Raw genomic sequence first — 21,129 nt, forward strand, 5'->3', positions numbered from 1 at the left:
AATTTGCTATATGGGCACAAACCAATGAATTTCTGCTAAGCTCATCAAATGATTCTCTCAAAACAACTTTTACAGTGTTCATCATTGGGCTGTGATCATTTCTATTATATTGAATAATTTTGATATTTAGAAAATAATTTAAGCAAACACACTTTATTCTGGAACTTCTTCATAAACTTGTTGCTATAAATATTTCCATGTGCATCACAAAATAGACCCTTAAAGTCTAGGATCAGATATGTCTTGCCATAAGTAAGGGAGGGACTGAGCTGTAGCTTTGCTTCCAGTTATTTAGAGAGTCTGTCTTGGGTCAAGCATACCTAGGCTACCAAGAAGGTTTGTCCTGGCTGCATACTGGATCACTCCTGGTCTGTCTTGTCTGCTAGGTGGAGTACTGAAACAATTGATACTTGAATGTTGTCACAGAAACCTCATTTAGTTCATCTATTTAAACAACCATTAAGCCTTTCTTGATGGAGCTTTGGCACCATCACCAAAAAATACAAAAATAAGCCAAATGAAAAAAAAATGTGCAAAGAACAGTTGGACAGTCAGACTTGCAGAGCAGATAATAAAGAACCTTATAACACTGTACTACTTATCTATCGTGATTAATCGCAGGAGAGACATCAGTTAAATTGAATACTTTCGGAAATGCTTTATCGGGGGATATTCAAACGTGTAAGCAATTGAAGGGAAAACAAAAGCCAGGCAGGTGAGTAATATCTGTGACAAAGCAAAAATCTGTGGAGAATGAAAACTCTCTAAGGGAAAAGACAGAGATGAAGCTGGGACAGAGCTCAGCAATAATGGGGAAAAAGAGCCTGAAGTCAGGGTTTTAGCTTAGCACCCTGCTGATCTTGCCTAAAACCCCAGCTCTAACCAAACTGCCTACATGACACTGAGCTTGCATTTTGGGCAGTAGATTGGACTAACCATGGCAACCTATGCCTTCAATTTAAAAAAACTGTGAGTGCGCAATTCAAGACTAAAGTGCCCTTTAACGCTATTAAGGAGGGAAAAATGAGCCCAAGTGAATCAGGGCTAAAACTGTAACACTTTCCATACCTGTTTAGCAGTGTAGCAGCCCTTTATATATCACCTTCCTGATAGAACCTATTCCAGGTGTTCTCAGTCCTTCACCTGTAAATTAAGGGCAGCAATGCTTTTGTAGCTATCCTATTTTGGTGCAGCAGTGGCTTCCCACTCCATAACTATTATCCAGTGTTCAAAACAGGGTGATATGCAGCGTTATTATGGACAGGTTTCTGAGGAGATACTCCTCAGGCAAAGGGCTTTTTGGAGTGTGTGTGTGTGTTTAGGCTTCCCCCATACAAAGTACCTGTAACCGTGTTGGGAAGCCACTGCTCAGGCTGCGATCCTGCATGCTGGCTTGAGCACTGTTTCATCTCACAGCGGCTGGAATCTCATGTTTGCACAAGGCAGTGCTGGCTGGATTGCAGCCTTGCCAAAGTTCCAGCTCAGCAGAAGCCATGCTTCATGCCCCACGGCTCTTGCAGGGCTCACCATTCACTGCACCCCAACCACCCCGCAGAAAACAGCACAGACTCCTGGTGCACAGCAGTCTGCTCCAAGGAGAGAGACCCTGGTGCTCCAAAAGGCAGGAGCTCACCTTGGCAAACAGCAGGGCCCACGGGAGCACAGCTGGGGACTTCAGAGACCAGGTGGAGCGGGGAATTCTTCAACCTAGAGAAACAAGGTTGTCTTCATCAGCTCCCCATCAGCCATGTCTGCCTGCTCCTTACTAGAGACAAGGTCTTCCCTCTATAGTGGGCAGCTTTTCCAGGTTCCAGAGCATAAAGCCCTGGACTCCTTTTCAGTCGTTTGGCTACGATATACACACAAGCTTAACATAACAGGGTACTGGTCTTTATTTCAGTCTTTAGATGCTACCATAATGTATTATCTTAAAAGTAGTCTTGCTGCTGACCTAGATTAGTCTTAGGATTTTGGATACTGGATGGAACTTTTTTTATCTTTAGATTCACACATACTATATTTACTAAAAGAGAGAACAACTGTTGTCACAGATACTAGACTAAGTAGAATAATCAGCTATTATTACAGCGTAAGGGTAGAAACATATTTCACTGATAGTGAAATACTTGAGAAGGTGTCAGTATTAAAAGAAGTGGAAGTAAAAGTTCTCAGCAGCATGAGAGGTTATTTGAAATGCAGATTCCCCTTCCCAAAAACTTGCAAGCAATCCTGTCACACAGGACAATGAAGTACAGTCTCTGACTGATAAATAATAGGTTGTGTCTCTCATTTACTTTATATGAATTATAAAGATAATACTTTTCACCTGCCAATAAAAAGTTTACCAGCTCCTAACAAAATATTTACTTTGAAAAAAAAAAAAGGAAAGAAAAGCTATCTGTTAAAGTCACATTCTTAAATTTTCTTCTCAAAGGACATAGTGTCTCTAAATTAAAAGCAAAGGGATTTTTTGCAGGGAAGGAATAATTTCACATCAAATTAGTTCTAAAGTGCCAGTACCTTTTGTGATTTAGTTCTTTAGTATCATTAGGCACCTAACTGATTAACTGAAGAATCATTATTGTTATCTGGCTAAAGAACAGTTAATAATTATACTTCTGTAAAGTTCAGCTTTTAGAAAATCTTAATCCTTCGGTTTTGAGGTGCTGTGGCCGCTAGGACATTATCAGGAGCTTTGTGCCACAATGAGAGGCATTCAGCTGAGGAGACTTAGTACCAGAATGATACCAACTCGTAAAGACAGCTGAGACCTTGGGAATACAGGTACACTTCTCCCCTGACAAAGGATGCACACTGCTGCTAGAGAAATTCTGGTTTTCAGAGCAAAGCAACCAGCTGTTAAAAGGACTAAGGACAAGATCTATCTGCCACTGAAGTCAAAAGAAAAGCTCATGTTAAAGCATGTGTTCTGGCCACACAGTACAAAGAAAGTCATTTTTACCTCTCATTACATACTTTTTGCTAGCGTGAACTGGCTAAAAAAGCTCTTAAATGCCTACTGGCAATACAAAAGCATGCTATTTATCTGCTGGGAATGAGTAAGAGAAAGAAGGATGCAGGAATTTGAAGGGAATAGTGTCTTTTATATAAGAACCTGATGCAGAGACCTGCAAGTATCAGTTCCACTTGAAGAACTGGTGAAATATGTACAAATAAACAAACCTCAACCCAATATCTACTTGAATTTTGAATAAATTCACTTTAGATGTGCGTTCACATCTTCTGTGTTCATTTGCTTACAAACGTGTGGGAAATCATGCTTTTCAAGCTCAACTAAACTCAGAAGAGAATTTTCTAAGTTTGTATGCTTGACTACTCAAAAAAAGCATTACATTCACATTTCTGAATGTCTGTGCTGGAAGTGACTGAAGACTTATTCAGCCAGAGAATGAAAATTACATCATTTCATTTATTTCACCAGCCATTAGAAAACAATCTGCATATTAATGAATATGAATAATTAATTAAATTTAGCATTCAATTTACAGAATAGTAGAATCCTTAAGATGTATCACATAAACTTAACTAAGGAATAAATTTAAAAGAAATTTGTGATCTAGCAGTTATTATATAAACGGGAGAAAATAATTCATTAATTTTATAAATTATTCATTTTGAATTATTTGCTCAACTGTAGTAAGCATTGATGATTTTCTGTCTCACGGAGGGAAAAATGACAAAAAAATCACTTGTTTATTCTCCTTATCATGGCAAAGTAAATAAAATGGGGAAGAAAATGAAAGGACTGGAAGTTTTTATAAGTGCATTGTAATTTTTCATCATTTTTCCTTCTTTCTGTATCCCTTTTATGCTCCTAAGAAGCATTAGTGAGCCTTTATAATAGATACATTTTTGAAATTTTGATGGATTAAATGCTGTTTAGAAGAAGAATTATATAAAATAAGGCAAGCTTTGATTCATGGAAAGGTTAGATGATAAATGGCAATCACTTTATTATTAACAGAAAGTACATTCATGCATAGCTTCAAGTAAAACTTGTGTAAGAGTCATTAGCCATTTTGGTCCTCTGCAATATGAAAGTAGAAATATTGTGTGCTTAGGGGATAAAAGAACAGTAAAAGATATAATAAAAATGATTTAAGATTCTTCTACTTTACTTCTCAGTGCGTAACTCACAATTTACAGTAGTTGCCAATACGTAGTTGTGATCCCTAAGCTTCTGAGACCTCTTTTCTGGAGAAGCTGAACTCGGTGGACATGATGGAAGGTGCTCATTCAAGTAACAGCTGCTCATTCTCCTGCTTTCTCCATGTTATTCAGTGTGCAGCTTCATGCCTTCCTTACAGTACATTACTTTGAAGACGGAGCTGCTGATCTCTTCATGGGATTTTCTGCAGTACTTGTTTTGGGATCTAGCTGGTTGAAATTTTCAGATAAAATAAAAATTGTCAAAAAATATTGATTCTTTTACCTGAAAAACTGCTAGAAATGTCATATCTTGTCTTAAGACTACTACCTCATCTCCTCACTTTTCCCTTTCCTGTGTCATTTTGAGGGCTTGTTAGCCAAAAGCTGTGTTGGTTCAGCTTCTTTTTCCTTTCCTTCCCTTTCCCTTCCCTTCCCTTCCCTTCCTTTCTCTTCCCTTTTTCCATTTCCTTTTCCATTTCCTTTTTCCATTTCCTTTTTCCTTCCCTTTTTCCATTTCCTTTTTCCTTCCCTTTTTCCTTTCCTTTTTCCCTTTTCCTTTTTCCTTTCCAAAGGTCAATTTTCAGTCAGATTTGTGAGCTGTGAAACTAGGTCCTCAGATATGATGTCCTGCTGCTGAGGACAAGGCAGCAGTCTGAAGAAACTGCACTAACCTGCCTTCAACCAAAGGGCTGTGGAAACTATGGATCTCAACTTCCTTACAGAAACCCTCCAGGGAGCATAAAGCAGCTGTACTAAGTAACTGGAAGCCTTGTAACAGCCTTCTGGTATCACCAGTGAAAGCAGTAAAGACATCAATTTCACTACACAGCTTCAGCAACAGGAAATTGTTGGACTGCTGGAAATTTTGGAAAATCAGACAGACCCTCCTCCCCCCACCACCAATTTTAAGTCTGTGGTCCAAAGCATGTGAAAAGTAGAGCTCTTCAGAAAAAAAGGTCACCACATATTTCTTAATGAGTTTAACATATGTAATAAAATGAGTTTTCCCTCACAGGTGTTAAACACAGTTGAATAAATTTGGCTAGAAATTCCTTAAAAAGTAGCTCAAGGTAGATAGTTGATGTAAAAAATTTCAGCACAGAGTATGATAAAATTGCAAACAACCAAGAACAATTTTAGAGCATGAAACATCAGACAGCCTTAGGCAGAGGTGCCATTCCCAATGCGTGAATACCATATATCCCACTGAATGTTGCATATAACATTGTGGTATCTATCTCGTACGGTACAGACCTGTTTCCTTGGATTATCCCCATGCTGTACTGTTCTCAGGACTAGCTATCAATATCCTGTATGGTCTTCAGATACTCAGCAGAACTTTTAATAAAGTACTATTCCCTCGTGCAAGAAGTATACCCCTTCGCAAACCCAGCATTAGTTTATACAACCTCTGTAAGAACGTTTACTTCTGCAAAGCAACATACATCCCTGTGATATTATTAGTCAGGCACTAATAATTTTCTCTGCTGCATAGTGAGAAATGAGAAACTGGATTTCCACTTAGCATATTCTTCTTCCAAAATGAAGTAGCCATCACTTTATTTTCTGTCTGCCAAAATAACTTGAGGGGCACTCAAACTCCACACAGTAAAGGTGGCATTCAGCAGAGCAGTAAGTCTGAATCACCCATACAGTCTCTGTTCCCCTCCAGAAAACCTGCTGGCCTGATTCCTGGAGATGTTATATAAAGAATCACTGTATGGTCATGAAGTACATCTGACATAAAAGGATGCTGCAAGCTGTGACATCTTCCATAGCTCACAAAAAAGCCATCTGACAGCACAAAGATATTGGAGAATACTTCCAGAGACAATTAGCATTTATGTACTGAATGGCTAATCTTTAGGAACATTCACTATGATTTTCAGCTGAATTTGCTCTTCCCAGTGCTAAACCTAGGGAGCTTTCTTACATTTGCTGCATACTGCTGGGAGGGAGGGAACTGCAAAAACAAGGCAGCAAAGGTGTTTCACTTCTGTGTTTATATCCCCAAACTTGCATGGAAGGTCTCTCCTGAACTGTTCTGTACATACCTGGCTACTCCATTGTTCTCTCCGGGGAGTCAAAAATGCAGCAGCTCCTTGTGCCCTGTTGCTTACAGAATCTGGAATCTGTTAGCCATATTGGCTCTGCAGAACATTGCCTGTAACCTCTCTTATGAATGTGTTGCAGAATCAAATGTGCAGAACCTGAAGTCAAGAAGGTATAAGCACCTAAAGGGGGTAGGGTATAAATACCCTGCCAGGATCTGCCCCTACTCACTTCAATGAATGTGAAATTCACTGATGTAAAAAGCTCACAGACGCTTGAGATTCTAGCAGGGAATAGACTTGTGTATGATCTCTCTGCAGTGGTGACATTTATGTTCAGCTGACTCTACTGTACAAAACAGCAGAAATATTTGATAGCACAAAGGAAAAAGCCAAAATGAAATCAAGCAGGTAAAAGAATATAATTTAAACCATACACTAAACACTTATACTATGTCTTATTACAGAACTAAATGGAGACATGCTGCATCTACATTTCTCAAAATATTTCTGTTAGGTGGAAGATCTGTTATGTATTGCTATATGTGGAACAAGAGCCAACTGATTTTTACAAATAATTCTTTGTGCAGATGCACTGCCCCAGAAAATATATTCTCTCACCTCCTGTTCTGTGTACAGCTTTATTAGGAAGAAGGTAGCAGGCTGTAAAGGCTCATTCGAGAGGGCTCGGTGCCCTCTGCTGAGCTTGAATGCACAGACAGGAATCAGGAAAGAAAAAGATGTTGAACCTTTTCATACAGAAGGATCTCTTATTTCCTGCCTTCACTAGCATTTTCACGTTGTCCAATAAATTGGGTATTTGTAAAGTAGTGTTTTACCTAGACTCTATTCCTTCTATGGCTTTGATAAGCCTTAGTATAAAGTAGATGTTCTCTGAAGTCTAGCTTTAAAGTCCTAGGATTCCAAGGCCTCTAAGAAAGCAGAGAAGTTCTCTGTACTGGAAACATTACTTGCCCTTGGAAAAGCCAGCATCTATGCCAATTATATGCATTCTGATTTGCATATCTCACTGTATTTTTATAATCACCATAGGTAATCTATGCCAAATATCTTTTGAGAAACACTGATTTTCTAATAATTACTACTACCATGCCTTTCACTTGAGTTTTGCTCTTTGATGCTTGGGGATTCATTAATTTATTGTTTCTGTAGCAGAAATACAATGATATGTATTACTCAGTACCCAAAGAGATGATCTACAGACACACAGTAGAGCTGGACCCTGCCCCAGGAGTTTACACTCTCAGTATTAAAAAGTTCTACAGAAAGTTTCCCTGCCTGTTTTGTGCTGATCCATGTCCTTTCAGCATCCATCTATCTTCTGAGGGGGAAGTTCATCTCTTCTGAAATTTGACTCCTCTCACCAAAGGACAAAGAGGCCTCTTCTACAGCTTCTTTCGAAAATGGAGACATACTGGAGTCCATAACTTCAACTGATAGTAAAATTTCTTGCACTTATACAATCTCCATTACCATAGCATGAGTACCCCCCAGTTCTGAATTGGTTTAATCTTTCCAGCACTGATAAAAAAAGGTATTGTTATTCTTCTTTGTTAAGTATTAGGTAACTGAGGTACATAGAAGCTAAAAGCACATCTGTATGACACAATGCAGCTCTAGATCAGCAGGATCTAAAAAACATAATGTAAAGACAAATACAGCCCAGTAAGTGTAGTTCTCTGCCTGGCTAACTAACCCTGCTGGAAAGCTTTGTGAAGCAAGGCTAGTGAGGTTCACAGGGAAGGGCAGAACAAAAATAAAGGGCAGGTGTCTAATTTCTGCCAAGTGTAAATACTGGCATTTTGCTCCCATTCCTAAACAGGTTTTTTAATATCATAGCTTGTTCCTTAAAAACTGAGTTAGGATGCTGGATTTAAATACCTCAGATTTCTGGAAAGACGAATTCAAACCTAGATAAGAGCTCCCTGACTTATCATCCTGGAGTTCCCAGGAATCACTGCAACAGCATTGGGAGCCATTGCCATGGAGCTACTTGAATAATCAAAGCATAAATGCCACAAAATTGAGCATCATGTCCAGCTCGCCTGGACTTTGGTAAGCACTGGATCTAACTGCAAATTTTTCAGTTAAAACAAAAAGCCTGTAACACTGCACATTATCCTCTTAGGGAGAATATCACTTTTTGCTACATTCTCTATGGCTTAAAATAGCTTCAGCATATGTTTACTTCTTACTTGTTAAGCATTTCCAGGAAAATCTTAGCAGTTTTACATCTTGAATAAGAACTTTAGCTTCAGTTTCCTAGATAACCTGCTGTAACTGCACCTAGCTAACACCACAAAATCCCATATAATTCCACAACTGTCTTTCATCACTGACTTAGACCTTTTGTCACATGTTGATCACAGATGTCAAATGTTTTGCCAGAACACTACAGAGTATGAATGAATCCTGGAATGCAACTCTGCTTCTTGGGAGCTATGAATCTGTAGTGGAAACACTATCAGTGTCAGTGTCAGACACAATCAGTGTCTTTGCAAGTTGGATCAGTTCAGTACCTAACATCACCTGCTTTTAAAGACAGAACATTATGCAGCATGTACATGATTTACTTTTCTAACAAAGCTGTGGATATTTTTGAAGGCAGTGAATGTTAGATAATATACACATCTAAGGAGGAAATCTTAAAGTCTTGAGCTCATTCCAAATTTACTACCTTTTTATCAGAGTAAATACAGGCACACCCCTAACAGCTCTAAAGGATAAAGGATCTTTTACATACTTCTAACTGTGAGAGCCATGAGGAAGTGCTGGTCCCTTCATGGAGTCCCTTACATGACTCATGTGGTCTCTGTGGAAGCTAAGTATACATATCAGCATACATGCTATTTGGTAATAGCTTATTCTATTCTTCAAGTTGTTTACCAAGCATACTATTTATATCTTTTGTTATCGGTGCTTGAATATCTGTACCAGAGATGTCTGTATAAACTGACAATCAGATACCAATGTACGCAGTAAAAAAACAATTCTTAAACATCTAGGAATGTTCTTTCTGCTAAGCTGGTTTGTTTTGTTTTCACTTAGAGAAAGATAAAGATGATGGAGTATGACTTATCTCTGACAAAAAATTGGGTTTCTTCCCAGAAACTCAGAAATGTCCAAGCCTCAAGATTTTTTCTGCCATCTGCTTTGCCTGTCTCTGTGATTTATGATGAATGTTCCCTTCATTAACAGGATGGAAGTTACTCCTTTCAAGCTACAGTCCTCTTGTGTTGCAAGGCAATACAGTTTATGCTGAAACATCACTGGGTTTGACCACCAGTCAGAAGCAGTGACTGACATATAACAGCCAAAGACCCGCTCTTGCTTGCTAATATGTTTTTTTTTCTCCTGTCTGCATTTTGCATAGCACAAAAGGGAAGGGGCAGCGCTCCCTCATGAAGTACTGATTCTATCTATTTTCCTGGTTAGGCTCTCTTTAAAATGTAAGCAAGAAGAAGATAATAAGCCAAAGACAAATGAAAAATATTGGAGGCAGCAATCTATCTCCTATGGTACTGTACCAACAACACATTATTCACACCCAGTTTCATAAGAAAATTGCAAGCTATCTATTTACTGAAGCATGCTTGTGGATAAATCCTGCTCATATTCTTAACACAAATGAGTAACCCTTATTTGAATGAGTAGTTTGACCGAGGTCAGAATTACCAAGCAGTTTGTAATTCACTTCTTTCTTTGCTCAATGCAAAGTGTAATGGAGACCAGCTGTTCAGATCTCTTGTCCACTCTGGAGCTCCAACTAACCTGTCTTGTGAAATCTCAGGCAAAAGACAAAAGACAGATAAGACCCTTTACATAAAACTTGCGATCTTTACAATAAGCATGACTGTCTAATAACAAGGGTAAAATTCAACATTTCCTTACTGTGCTACAATGAGAAAAAAGCCCCATACTAACTGACTGACTGAAGGGTGACTTGAGTCCACTTGGGGTTGTTTCTTTGGTGTCATAAGATCATGAACAAGCTGTAACAAATGTTTCTGTAGTCATTGTGTAATATACCTGCCAAGTCAGATCAGAGACATCACAAAAAGCATTTTAAATGGTTTGGCTAGAGAAAATTTTTTAAAGCATTCAGCTCCTTTGTGCATGTATTTTCAGGTAACAAGTCTGGAATCAAAGCCTTGCATTCAAGCATTCCTGAATTTCACTTATATTTCAAAACTAATCATATCTGTATTCAGGAGCCGTAGGCAGTTTCTGTGCTTGCTACATTTCATCTAACCACCAAGAACAACTTAGAAATAATTAAGTTTTTGACCAAAATTATATACTGCATGACTCCACTCTATGAAAGATTAATTTGTTGATTCCAAAATACTCCATGCATCAGTATTACAACTGGGCCTAATTCTTTGCTCCATTTTTATGATTAGGAATGTATATATTATGACAGATCATGCAGAGCTGCATTCCTTATTTAGCATCATATATATCATCACTTAGCATCATATAGATAATTACTAATCGTTATAATAAAGTAACTCCCAAATAAAACAAACAGGTATTTTACAGCTGCAGCACAGATACAATTAAATTTAGGAAACTCTTGTTTCAAGGATAACTTTAAACAAACGTGCAACTTGAGAGTAGTGGGCTTTAAGTATGTGCAAACAATTATACTTTATTCTGGGAAATTATAATCTGTTCTAGAGGTATAGACTTAATCAAGTGTCCAGAGGCTATTCTGAACTAGGGCCAGGGTCAGGATGACATCGATAATGGTGATTATGAAATTATCTAAACACATACTTAAATTTATAAGAAGAGCCCTGACCTTAATGAACTTTGGCATTTTTGTATGCTCTCTTCCCTTGCTCCTTCTAAGTCAGTTGCTTCCCTCAGGAAGTGACTCATCAGAAGTGGTCAGGGGCTCAGGGCAGACATACTGGGTGGAATTAGTTTTGTCTTATAGTGAGGTTAGGCTTCAATGGGTTGGAGTCCCATCAAATACAATTCACTTTACTTCACTCACAGCTTCTAACCATGTGAATGAATTATGTCCGGTAGAATACAACCAGCACTAAAGAAGTTATCAAAGCAAATGAGCAAATATGCTCACATGGTTAGCATTCTCACAAATATTCAAAAGAATGTGTGGGGGCTATATGCCAAGCAGGCAATGAAAATCCCACCTCCTTTCATACTTTTTGAGGCAGTCATGAAATTTCAACTTTTTCTTCTCCTCTCAGCCACCCTACACTGCAGACGGGTGTCCCATGAGTGCCATGACAGATATTCTGTATTAATATAACTTGATCTTCCTGGTAAAATTGAAGCAGATGTAATAGTGATTTTTGTTCTCTCAAATAGAGATAAGGGAACATTGAAAGTTCAATTGTCTTTCCTTAATATTAAGAGAGAGCAGGTTAAGATACACTAGGATGATGCAACTACTGTACAAGAGAAATACATCACTTTTATAAAACAAAGTAAAAATAGCTTTAAAAATAATTGCAATATTACATATATCTGTGTGTACCTCAGTCAGGAGGTAGCACATTCAGGACACTCCAGTAACAGGCTTCAGACAGTTAAAAAAATATGCCTGAAATGTGTTGGAGTTCCAAAAACATCATATTTCCTGTGCTCCTGCAAGAGATATTGTACTTTTTACCATTCTCCTAAGATCCTAAACAGAACTTCCAGCATGAGAAGGCAGATGTTGTGCATCATCACTATTCTCAACTACAAAGGACAGTGTCTTGCTGAACAGCAGAACCTGAGAGTTGGCACAGAGCAGTAACTCTTGAATATCAGACCACAGTAAAGCACAACTGCACAAACCCTAGTCGTGTACCTTTGGCTAAGACACCAAAGCCCTGGAGTCTATTCCCCATACTGTAGCAAGTCTCTTTTGCTTTAGGTACTTCTACCACCCTTTGCTTGTATATTTGTAAGCTCTTCATAGAATCATAGAATCAGTAAGGTTGGAAGGACCTCTGGAGATCAGCTAGTCCAACCTCCCCACTCAGCAGGGTCACCTAGAGCATGTTAGACAGGGTTGCATCCAGGCGAGCCTTGAATATCTCCAGAGAAGGAGACTCCACAACCTCTCTGGGCAACCTGTGCCAGGGCTCCGTCACTCTCACAGTGAAGACATTCCTCCTCATATTCAGGTGGAACTTCCTGTGGTTCACTTTTTGCCCATTTCCTCTTGTCCTGTTACATGGGACAACTGAAAAGAGTTTACCCTCATCCCTTTGACACCCTGCCTTTAGGTACTTGTACACATTGATAAGATCCCCCCTCAGTCTTCTCCTCCCCAGGCTAAGCAGACCCAGCTCTCGCAGCCGTTCCTCAGAGGACAGATGCTCCAGCCCTCTGATCATCTTTGTAGCCCTACACCGGACTCTCTCCAGTAGCTCCATGTCTCTCTTGTCCTGGGGAGCCCAGTACTGGACGCAGTACTCAAGATGAGGCCTCACGAGGGCTGAGGAGAGGGGCAGGATCACCTCCCTCCACCTGCTGGCAACACTCTTCCTAATGCACCCCAGGAGACCATTGGCCTTCTTGGCCACAAGGGCATATTGCTGGCTCATGGTCAATCTGTCATCCACCAGCACTCCCAGCTCCTTCTGTGCAGAGCTGCTCTCCAGCAGGTCAGCCTGTGGCCTGTACTGGTGCCTAGGGTTATTTTGCCCTAGGTGCAGGACTCTGCACTTACCCTTGTTGAACCTCATGAGGTTCCTCTCTGCCCAACTCTCCAGCCTGGCCAGGTCTCTCTGAAGGGCAGCACAGCCCTCAGGTGTGTCAGCCACTCCTCCCAGCTTGGTATCATCAGCAAACTTGCTGAGGAGGCACTCTGTCCCTTCATCCAGGTCATTGATGAAGAAGTTGAACAGGATGGGACCCAGTACTGAGCCCTGCGGGACTCCACTAGCCACACACCTCCAACCAGACTCCACACCACTGATGACAACCCTCTGAGCTCTGCCTTTCAGTCAGTTCTCAATCCACCTCACAGTCCACTCATCTAACCCACACTTCCTCAGCGTATGTAGGAGGATGTTATGAGAGACAGTGTCCAAAGCCTTGCTGAAGTCAAGGTACGCAACGTCCACTGCACTTCCCTCATCTACCCAGGCAGGCATTCCATCAGAGAAAGCTGTCAGATTGGTGAAGCAGGATTTTCCCCTTGGTGAATCCACGCTGGCTACTCCTGATCACCTTCTTTTCCTCCACATGCTTAGAGATGACATCCAGAATGAGCTGTTCCATCACCTTTCCAGGGATGGAGGTGAGGCTGACTGGCCTATAGTTGCCTGGGTCCTCCTTCTTGCCCTTCTTGAAGACTGGAGTGACATTGGCTTTCTTCCAGTCCTCAGGCACCTCTCCAGTTCTCCAGGACCTTTCAAAGATGATGGAGAGCGACCTGGCAACAACATCCGTCAGCTCCCTCAGTACCCGTGGGTGCATCCCATCCGGGCCCATAGATTTGTGGATGTCAAGTTTGCCCAGAAGGTCTCTAATCCTATCCTCCTCAACCAAAGGAAAGTCTTCCTTTCTCCAGACTTTCTTCCTCACGTCCAGGCTGCAGGATTCATGAGGGCTGCCCCTTAGCAGTGAAGACTGAAGCAAAGAAGGCATTCAGTAACTCTGCCTTCTCTGCATTCCTTGTCACCAGGGCCCCTGCCCCATTCAGTAGTGGGCCCACATTTTCCCAAATCCTCCTCTTGCTGCTGATATGTTTGAAGCCCTTCCTGTTGTCCTTGATATCCCTTGTCAGACTCAACTCCAGCTGGGCCTTAGCCTTCCTCACTGCATCTCTACATACTCTGACTGCATTCCTATAACTCTCCCAAGTAGCCTGTCTCCTCCTCCACATTCTGTGTATTTTCTTCTTCTGTCTGAATTTGGCCAAGAGCTCCTTGCTCACCCATTCAGGTCTCCTGCCCCCTTTGCTGCGCTTCTTACTCATAGGGATGCACTGCTCTTGAGCTTGGAGGGTGATGTTTGAATACTAACCAGCTCTCCTAGACCCCTCTTCCTTCTAGGGCCTTAACTCATGAAATTCCTCCAAGTAGGTCTCTGAAAAGGCCAAAGTCCAGTCTCCTGAAGTCCAGGGTTGCAATCCTACTTTTTGCCTTACTTCTTTCCAGAAGGATCCTGAACTCCACCATCTCAGAGCAAAGTTGTCTCTCACTGTTGGCATGAGAGAGTTGTCCATATTAAGTATGGTCTTTATGCATAATTTAGTACTAGTAATGTTGTCATAAAACAGCTGCTCAATCCAATCTTTTTCAATAATAGAGTAAATAGAATATTCAGAAATTCTGCTAAAATACTCAGTGAGTATCCACCTTTTCAGAAGTGTAGGCTACTAGTCCAAGGCTCTTTGGACAGTTGTATCAGGGCTACACAGCTGGCTGAAAGCTGGTTTGTTTTATACAAATGTCATCTTATACAGCAGTTGTGTTTCAAGCACAATGAACTGCATCTTGATTCTTCTCTTTGAGGCTACATTGGCTTTCCACCACTGGCCTCACAGACAGTTGCATTAAGCATACATCCCATCATTTCAGAATATGCTAGTTTTGTTTTGTTGTTTAGAGTCAGAGCAAAATCACTCAAGTGAACTTCCTCTCATCCGTATATTTAAATTGCATCTTTCTCAGTGTGAGGATATCGGAATATTTTCTCAGCAGAATTTTCCATAGGGTGACTGTGTGGGTCTGTGCCTATGTGCTGTATATGGTTATTACTTTAACAATTTCATTATAGAAGAAAAGAATAGAGAATGGACTGTCTCATTAGCAACTTTATTGGTAGGAACAGAGCTGGCTCATTCTTTGATTTGTTCATTTAGTCATGTTACACACACTGAGTGTGGAGATAACGAAGCTGAAGTGGGAGATGTGCCCCTCAAAAATATTCTGCTTTATAAGTCAAGTACTTTCATTTCTAGCTTTTCAGTGTTTTCTTGTAACTTGTTCTGTATAATTAACAGAGTATTTCCAGGCAAAGGTTTTGATTCCTATATGCAGAGAGAAATGTTTTTGACTAACCCACTCACAATTTTTTTTTCATTTTATCCCAATATTTACCTCTTCCTTGTCTTCCCTTGCTAAATTTACATTTACAAGAGGATTAATCCTAGTTCTTTCTTGGAAGTGTATTAACAGTACAGTGGTCATCAGGTTAGTAAAGGTCACTACTGAACAACAATATATGGCCCATTGGAAACTGCTTCAACAAAGCACTTTAAGTTTTGTGGAAGAAGAATAGTACAAAAATGACAAAAAATGTTAACAATGATTAACATGATGATTAAGCTCTCTGGTTTTCCACACTCTTCCCAACTATACTAGGGCACTGTGCATTAAGCCAATGGAAAAATGGTTTTACTCCACATTATGACTAAATCAGGATCCTTCCCATCAGCATCAATATATGAGCATAACGAAAAAAGAGGGAAAAACAGAACTCTTAAGCACAAAGAATAAAGACAGTGCCAATTAAGAAAAAAAATGTCTTCAATTAGAAGACTGAATTAGGGAATCATTCATCAGTTGCCATCAGCCAAAATGGACATGTGGACAAATTCACAGCATCAAAAGAAAGTTTTTCTTCTCAAGAAAATACTCTTAAGCAGAAGTCAATAGCTATTTCAAAGGAAAATTTGGTAAAATGATCTACGAAAGGAAGAGGGTCTTTTACTTCCCCTCTCCGTTTTTTTTCTTATTTCACTATAAAAGCAAAGTTGAAGTGATTTAAGTGATATCAATGCTGAGTAAGTTGTTGCTGGGCTTATCAGATCAACTCATGTAACTAGAGTGACAATTCTTTACCTTTGGTCCTTACTCTTTGCTGTCAGACAGAGAAAAATTTTATTTTAAGAGGGTGCCTAATTAGTAGAATTTGCCTTCTGAGCACTCTTTACCACTTTCTGGATGCTGGAGCATCATTACAGAGAATGATATACTTCCATCATCTGTGCTGTATTCTGAGGTCAGGACTTTTTGTGGTAGATACTTAGAAGAGTTTGTTAACTTTAAAGTTGCTGGTCTCCCAGAACTGCACTGTAGAGTACTGGTATTTCTAGCCATAGGTACTGATAGAGATTAACTCTTTTTTCATCTGCAGCAAACAGGGTTGTGACCGCTATAAGGAAGCGCATTATCTGAACGTGTTTTAGCAAAGTCAATGCAAAATATGTTTTTTTCTTTCAGAGTTATGTCTACAGAGAGTCATTTTTTAAATTTTATTTGGAGCGGTTATTTCTGCATGTTTTCCCATGTTAAATATTCTATGCATCTTAATCCAGCTATCTATACTGCTCATGAGACAGTAGATGTGCAAATCTGTTTGGAAGGCACTCTCCTAACAAGCCAGTCTAGCTATCACTATTCAGCCCCCTCAACCCTACAGAGTAGAACTCACTCTCTTGTCACCCTGGGAAAATCATAAGAGCTGTTTATACCTCAGTCTACCATTTCTAAATCAGAAGGAATTTACCTGTTTCACAGAGATGTCATAAGACTGATTACCTAATGTTTATAGAGCATACAAAGGGAATGATATGACAAGCTTACTTGTAAATGCAGGAGACCAGAGAAGATGACTGAGAGAATGTAAGAACAGCCAGATTGAATGTGACTTCCAGTTCTATGTTCCTATGTTAAAATTACAAATGATAGAAGAGTGTTAAGAATTATACTGAATGTAAAAACACAACATCCATTTCAAGAAGTCTACCATGGTTTGGGTTTTGATTTGGGGAAAAAAAAGAAAAAGAAAAAAAGAAACTGTGCAATAACATAAAGCTGACAAATTGAAGAGGAATTAACTTCAGTAGGAAAGTACTGGCCTTTCTGAAGATTTCAAATATGAAAAGCACAACAAACATAAGCTAAAATTTGTCACTTAGCCAAAAGTCTTCTTTTTTTCTGCAACCAGTAATACTTGTTCTGCTTCATAGAAAATTAAAAGCATAGTGCTTTCTTCTTTTCTTATATCAGTGAAGTAGCATTAGAACTGATCTAAGACATTACTTTGTTCCTTCTCATATGGTTGCGAACACTCCTATCCAGTCATTTCAACGCATATAACCAACCAGTCAATTACTTTCTTATTAACAATGTCCATCTCTAGTGACTAAATTTTTTTTTGCTCTAAGCTTCTTCTTTTAGTTGTATATCATTCATTAAGATGAACTGAGTAAATTGCCTCACTGTACAGATGAATAACTTTTCTCTCCCAATGAAGTATCAGACCATGTCAGAAAAAGCATCAAAAAAATGATGGGATTAGATATAGGCAATATCTAAACTCTACAACATATGCCTAATTTATAAGAGAGGCGTGAAAATTTCCGGAAAGAGCTAAGTGTTGTTACTGCCAGCTGAAACCGGTAAGAATAAAGGGCATTCAGAATTTTCTAAAGCTATGTCTTAAACCTGTAAAAGTTCTTGAATTTTTGACACTGTTTTCATTTTTCTCCTTCTTTGAACATGAATGGATATGTATGTTTTCATAATAATGACGTGCCATTGTGGGCCAATACAAATGAAAGTAGCTGCTTGCTGCAATTGCATGAAATTATTTAGAAGATGAACTGTTCAGCCATTAGAGCTAAAAGTAGTAAGGTATTTTTTACTCACTAAGCAAACAGCTATTCCTGACTATCTCAGGATGTACTAGTTTCTGCATAGAAAATTTAATTTTTAAATCCTCAAACATTTAACAAGCAGAATACAAACAGCTGCTCATCGGAAGGACTCAGCCTCCGTGTGAAATGTGGTGGCTTGAAATAGCACCTATATGTTACTGCAGAAATGTCAGATAAGAAAGGACAGTTTCAGCTGAAACTAAGGGATGCTTTAGTAAGCAAGGTGTATTTACCCAACATTAGTAAGAGATCGGGCACTGAACAAAAGGTAGATATTAATAATATTACACTTGGGTATAGAAAAGTATTAGTTATAGTGTTAGAAATTATCCATAGGTGCACTGTCTCTCCTCTTGACTTATTAACACCGACTCAAGGGGGTACCTTGCTGAATACACCCACTCCCCTACCAACCTGGACTTCACAAGCAGCAGTGATTTTGTGAGGAAAACGTCGGAGAAATACCCCGGTCCGCGCAAAGTCGACACACGTCGGACTTCGCGATGCTTTGAGGTGCCAAGAAATCCTCACGAGAGCTTTTTTTCCTGAAAGTTTTTCAGGTCCATTTGACACTTCATGTGCGAGTCTCGAAAGACACCAGATTACCCGAAAAGGATACGCGGGGGGAGGGGAGAGAGGGCTGGGGATGCCTTCACTTCCAGGGAATTTCGGGCTCACCCGCTAACGCCTCTGGAGCCTAAACGCTCCCTCAGCCGCGAGGAGGAGGAGGAGGAGCCTCACCTGCGCCGGGCAGCGCCGGCCCGCCCCTCTCCTCCTCCCGGCCAGGTGCGAGGTGGAGCAGGAAGCAGCGGCGGTGCTGAGAGGAGCCCGCGCCCGCGCCCTCCTCGGCGCTGGGCCCATGCGGCGAGATGGCGGCAGGCCGGGCGCTGCTGGTCGCCGCTGCGCTTCTCTCAGCTTCGGCGCAGCTCCTCTGGCGGGAAGGTAGGGCTGGGCTGGGAGGGGAAAGGAAGGGAAGGGAAGGGAAGAGAAGACAGAGGAGGGGGCGCTGCGCCGGCGAGCGGGTCCCTCGCGGTGAGGGGGCGCCGCGCGAGCCCCTAACGGTCGCGAGCCCCTAACGGTCGCGAGCCCCTAACGGTCGCGAGCCCCTAACGGTCGCCTCGAGGCGGGGCCCCCGCGAAGGGGGGGGTGCTCTGCTGGGGTCTCGGCGGGAAGGCACTCGCGCAGACTACCCGTCGGTTAAATCTTTCTCTTTTCTTTTCTTTTCGTGTGTGTGAGGGGCGTTTGTCCCGTTAAAACCTTACGGTAGAAAAGAGCTAAAGGCCCGCAGCGTCCTTTCACCTGTGGGGAAGGTGTCCCCGCCGCGGTGCGGCCGTGTGGCGCCGCGGGGAGCCTCTCGGGTGGAGCCGCCTTGCTTCCCACAGCGCGCTTCTGGTGCTCTTCCCTCTCTTCTCCGTGGAGGATGGTTAAATCTGCATTTCCTCCGTGTTTTGTTCTGTGCTAATTTTAAAAATAAGCTATTGAAATACTGTAAATAAACACTACAGACAGTAATTCTAACGTATTTCTTTCATTTTTTTATTTATAGTCCATAGAAAGGAACATGCGTTAGGTGTCTTTTCTGTTATGCATCTAGAAGGCAGTAAAAGCAGAAAGCTTTGTAGGTCCTAGTAATCCTCGCCTGCTTCCCAGAACAAAAGTTTTCTTTAGTGTAAATGATTTTTCCTTTTGAGAGAAACAGGAGGTATTCCTCAAACATCTCTTTCTGTTCTGGGTTTCTTGGACACTTTTGTTTTGGAAATTTCTTTTTTTTTTCTTTTTTTTTTTTTTTTTTTTTTGTGTTACGCAAATACTACCAAGGGTATTTATTTGATCTTTCCATCTTGCCTTACTAGAGTATTGATTGTGCAAGTAACTTTACAATGTTGTCCTCCCCGGATACAAGGAGAGAAGGCAGAATTATTTATTTGTAGGGGCAAGAGCTCACAGGGTTGTGCTCAGAGTTGGGCTTCTGGTGGCAGTGTCACTGTGGTGCTGATGGCCTCAGCATGTAGGCAGAGAAAATGGTTTTTATTAGACCAATTGATAAATTGTATGTGCAGGGAATCAGAAAGGCTTGTATGCCCAGGTAGTCCAATGAGAGAGTGCTGCTCCCTAGAAAAGCTGTTTCTCTTGTGCTTCCTCGGTGTTTGAGGCAATCCTGTGTACACAACTCACAAAGAAATTTATTAGGTCCTGGCCGCAAACATGAAGGAGTTCAGATTACATATGCAAGGACAGCATGTGGGATTTTCTTCAATTTCAAAAGTCTTCATTGCCAAAAATGGAAGCATGGGAAGTTCATGTATATCTTCAAAACTCAACAGGCCATTTCTTAGCTATTGGTCCTGACAAAGAATCTTGAAGCATGACTTTGTATGCAAAATAACTGCTAAGTTACTTGTGGTGATTATGAACGAGCTAAAGAGTTTGAAGTGAAATTTATGGCTTTTTAACATTTGTTACCTTGGACTGAGCTGGTTATGTTTGTGTGTGGCTCAAAGCCATCATTATTCTAAACATGCAGTCTAAATGTCAACTGTGAAATCCAACAGCACTTGAGGTTTAAGTTTCAAGCTATTTACTCAGGAACTTTTAAATATTTTTATTTTTGCATAGCCTGTAGGAATCAAATTAATGACCATTATTTACTTCTCTTGAGCTCCTTCAAAGCATAAAGAATATGATGTGGTTAATTGTCTTTGGTTTTTAAACAAAACAAACTTGAAAAACCTGGAGATTTGTTTTTTGCAAGAAGAAGAGCTAGAGTTTCCAAAGATATTTTATCACTGAGGTAGCTAATCAAGAAGTCTCAATTGCATCTTTTTTCCTATATGAGTCTGGATCTTTGCTAGGATATACAGCCTATTAATCATATTCTTCATGTGAACCACCCTTGAAGTGTCTATTTGCACATTCTTTCTCACTTTGTAGTCAAACTACATAATCTTTTTTTTTTTTTTTTTTTTTAAAGAATCTTCCTGGCACCCATGAAACTTCACAGGTCTTCCTCTTGAGGTGCAGTACAGCTCTTTCTGAGCCAATGTCTTTGATTTTTGCTCGTTGCCATCATTTACTCCAGCTTCTTCTCTATTCCATTTCAAACATCCCAACTGGAATTATGCATTCACCCATACTATTGGCATTAAAAAAAAAAAAAAGTTTACACCCGCTTTATGCAAAAACACAAGAGACTGTTCCAAGGCTGGAGTGAATTGAGCCCACAGCATTAGTTTTTTAACTGGACCTAAC

At 40.4% G+C, this 21,129-nt stretch overlaps 1 protein-coding gene across 1 annotated transcript in view; it reads left to right on the forward strand.

The window, feature by feature from the left end:
- Positions 1-18,456: 18,456 nt before the first annotated feature.
- The window catches only part of CDCP1 (CUB domain containing protein 1), a 33,397-nt gene continuing 30,724 nt past the window's right edge, over positions 18,457-21,129 (forward strand). The window contains exon 1 of the mRNA XM_062568482.1: positions 18,457-18,822. Within this exon, the coding sequence (XP_062424466.1) occupies positions 18,457-18,822 (366 nt within the window). The remainder of the gene's footprint in view (positions 18,823-21,129) is intronic.

The sequence above is a fragment of the Rhea pennata genome, chromosome 2 (assembly GCF_028389875.1).
Source record: "Rhea pennata isolate bPtePen1 chromosome 2, bPtePen1.pri, whole genome shotgun sequence".
In the NCBI taxonomy this organism is placed as follows: Eukaryota; Metazoa; Chordata; class Aves; order Rheiformes; family Rheidae; genus Rhea; species Rhea pennata.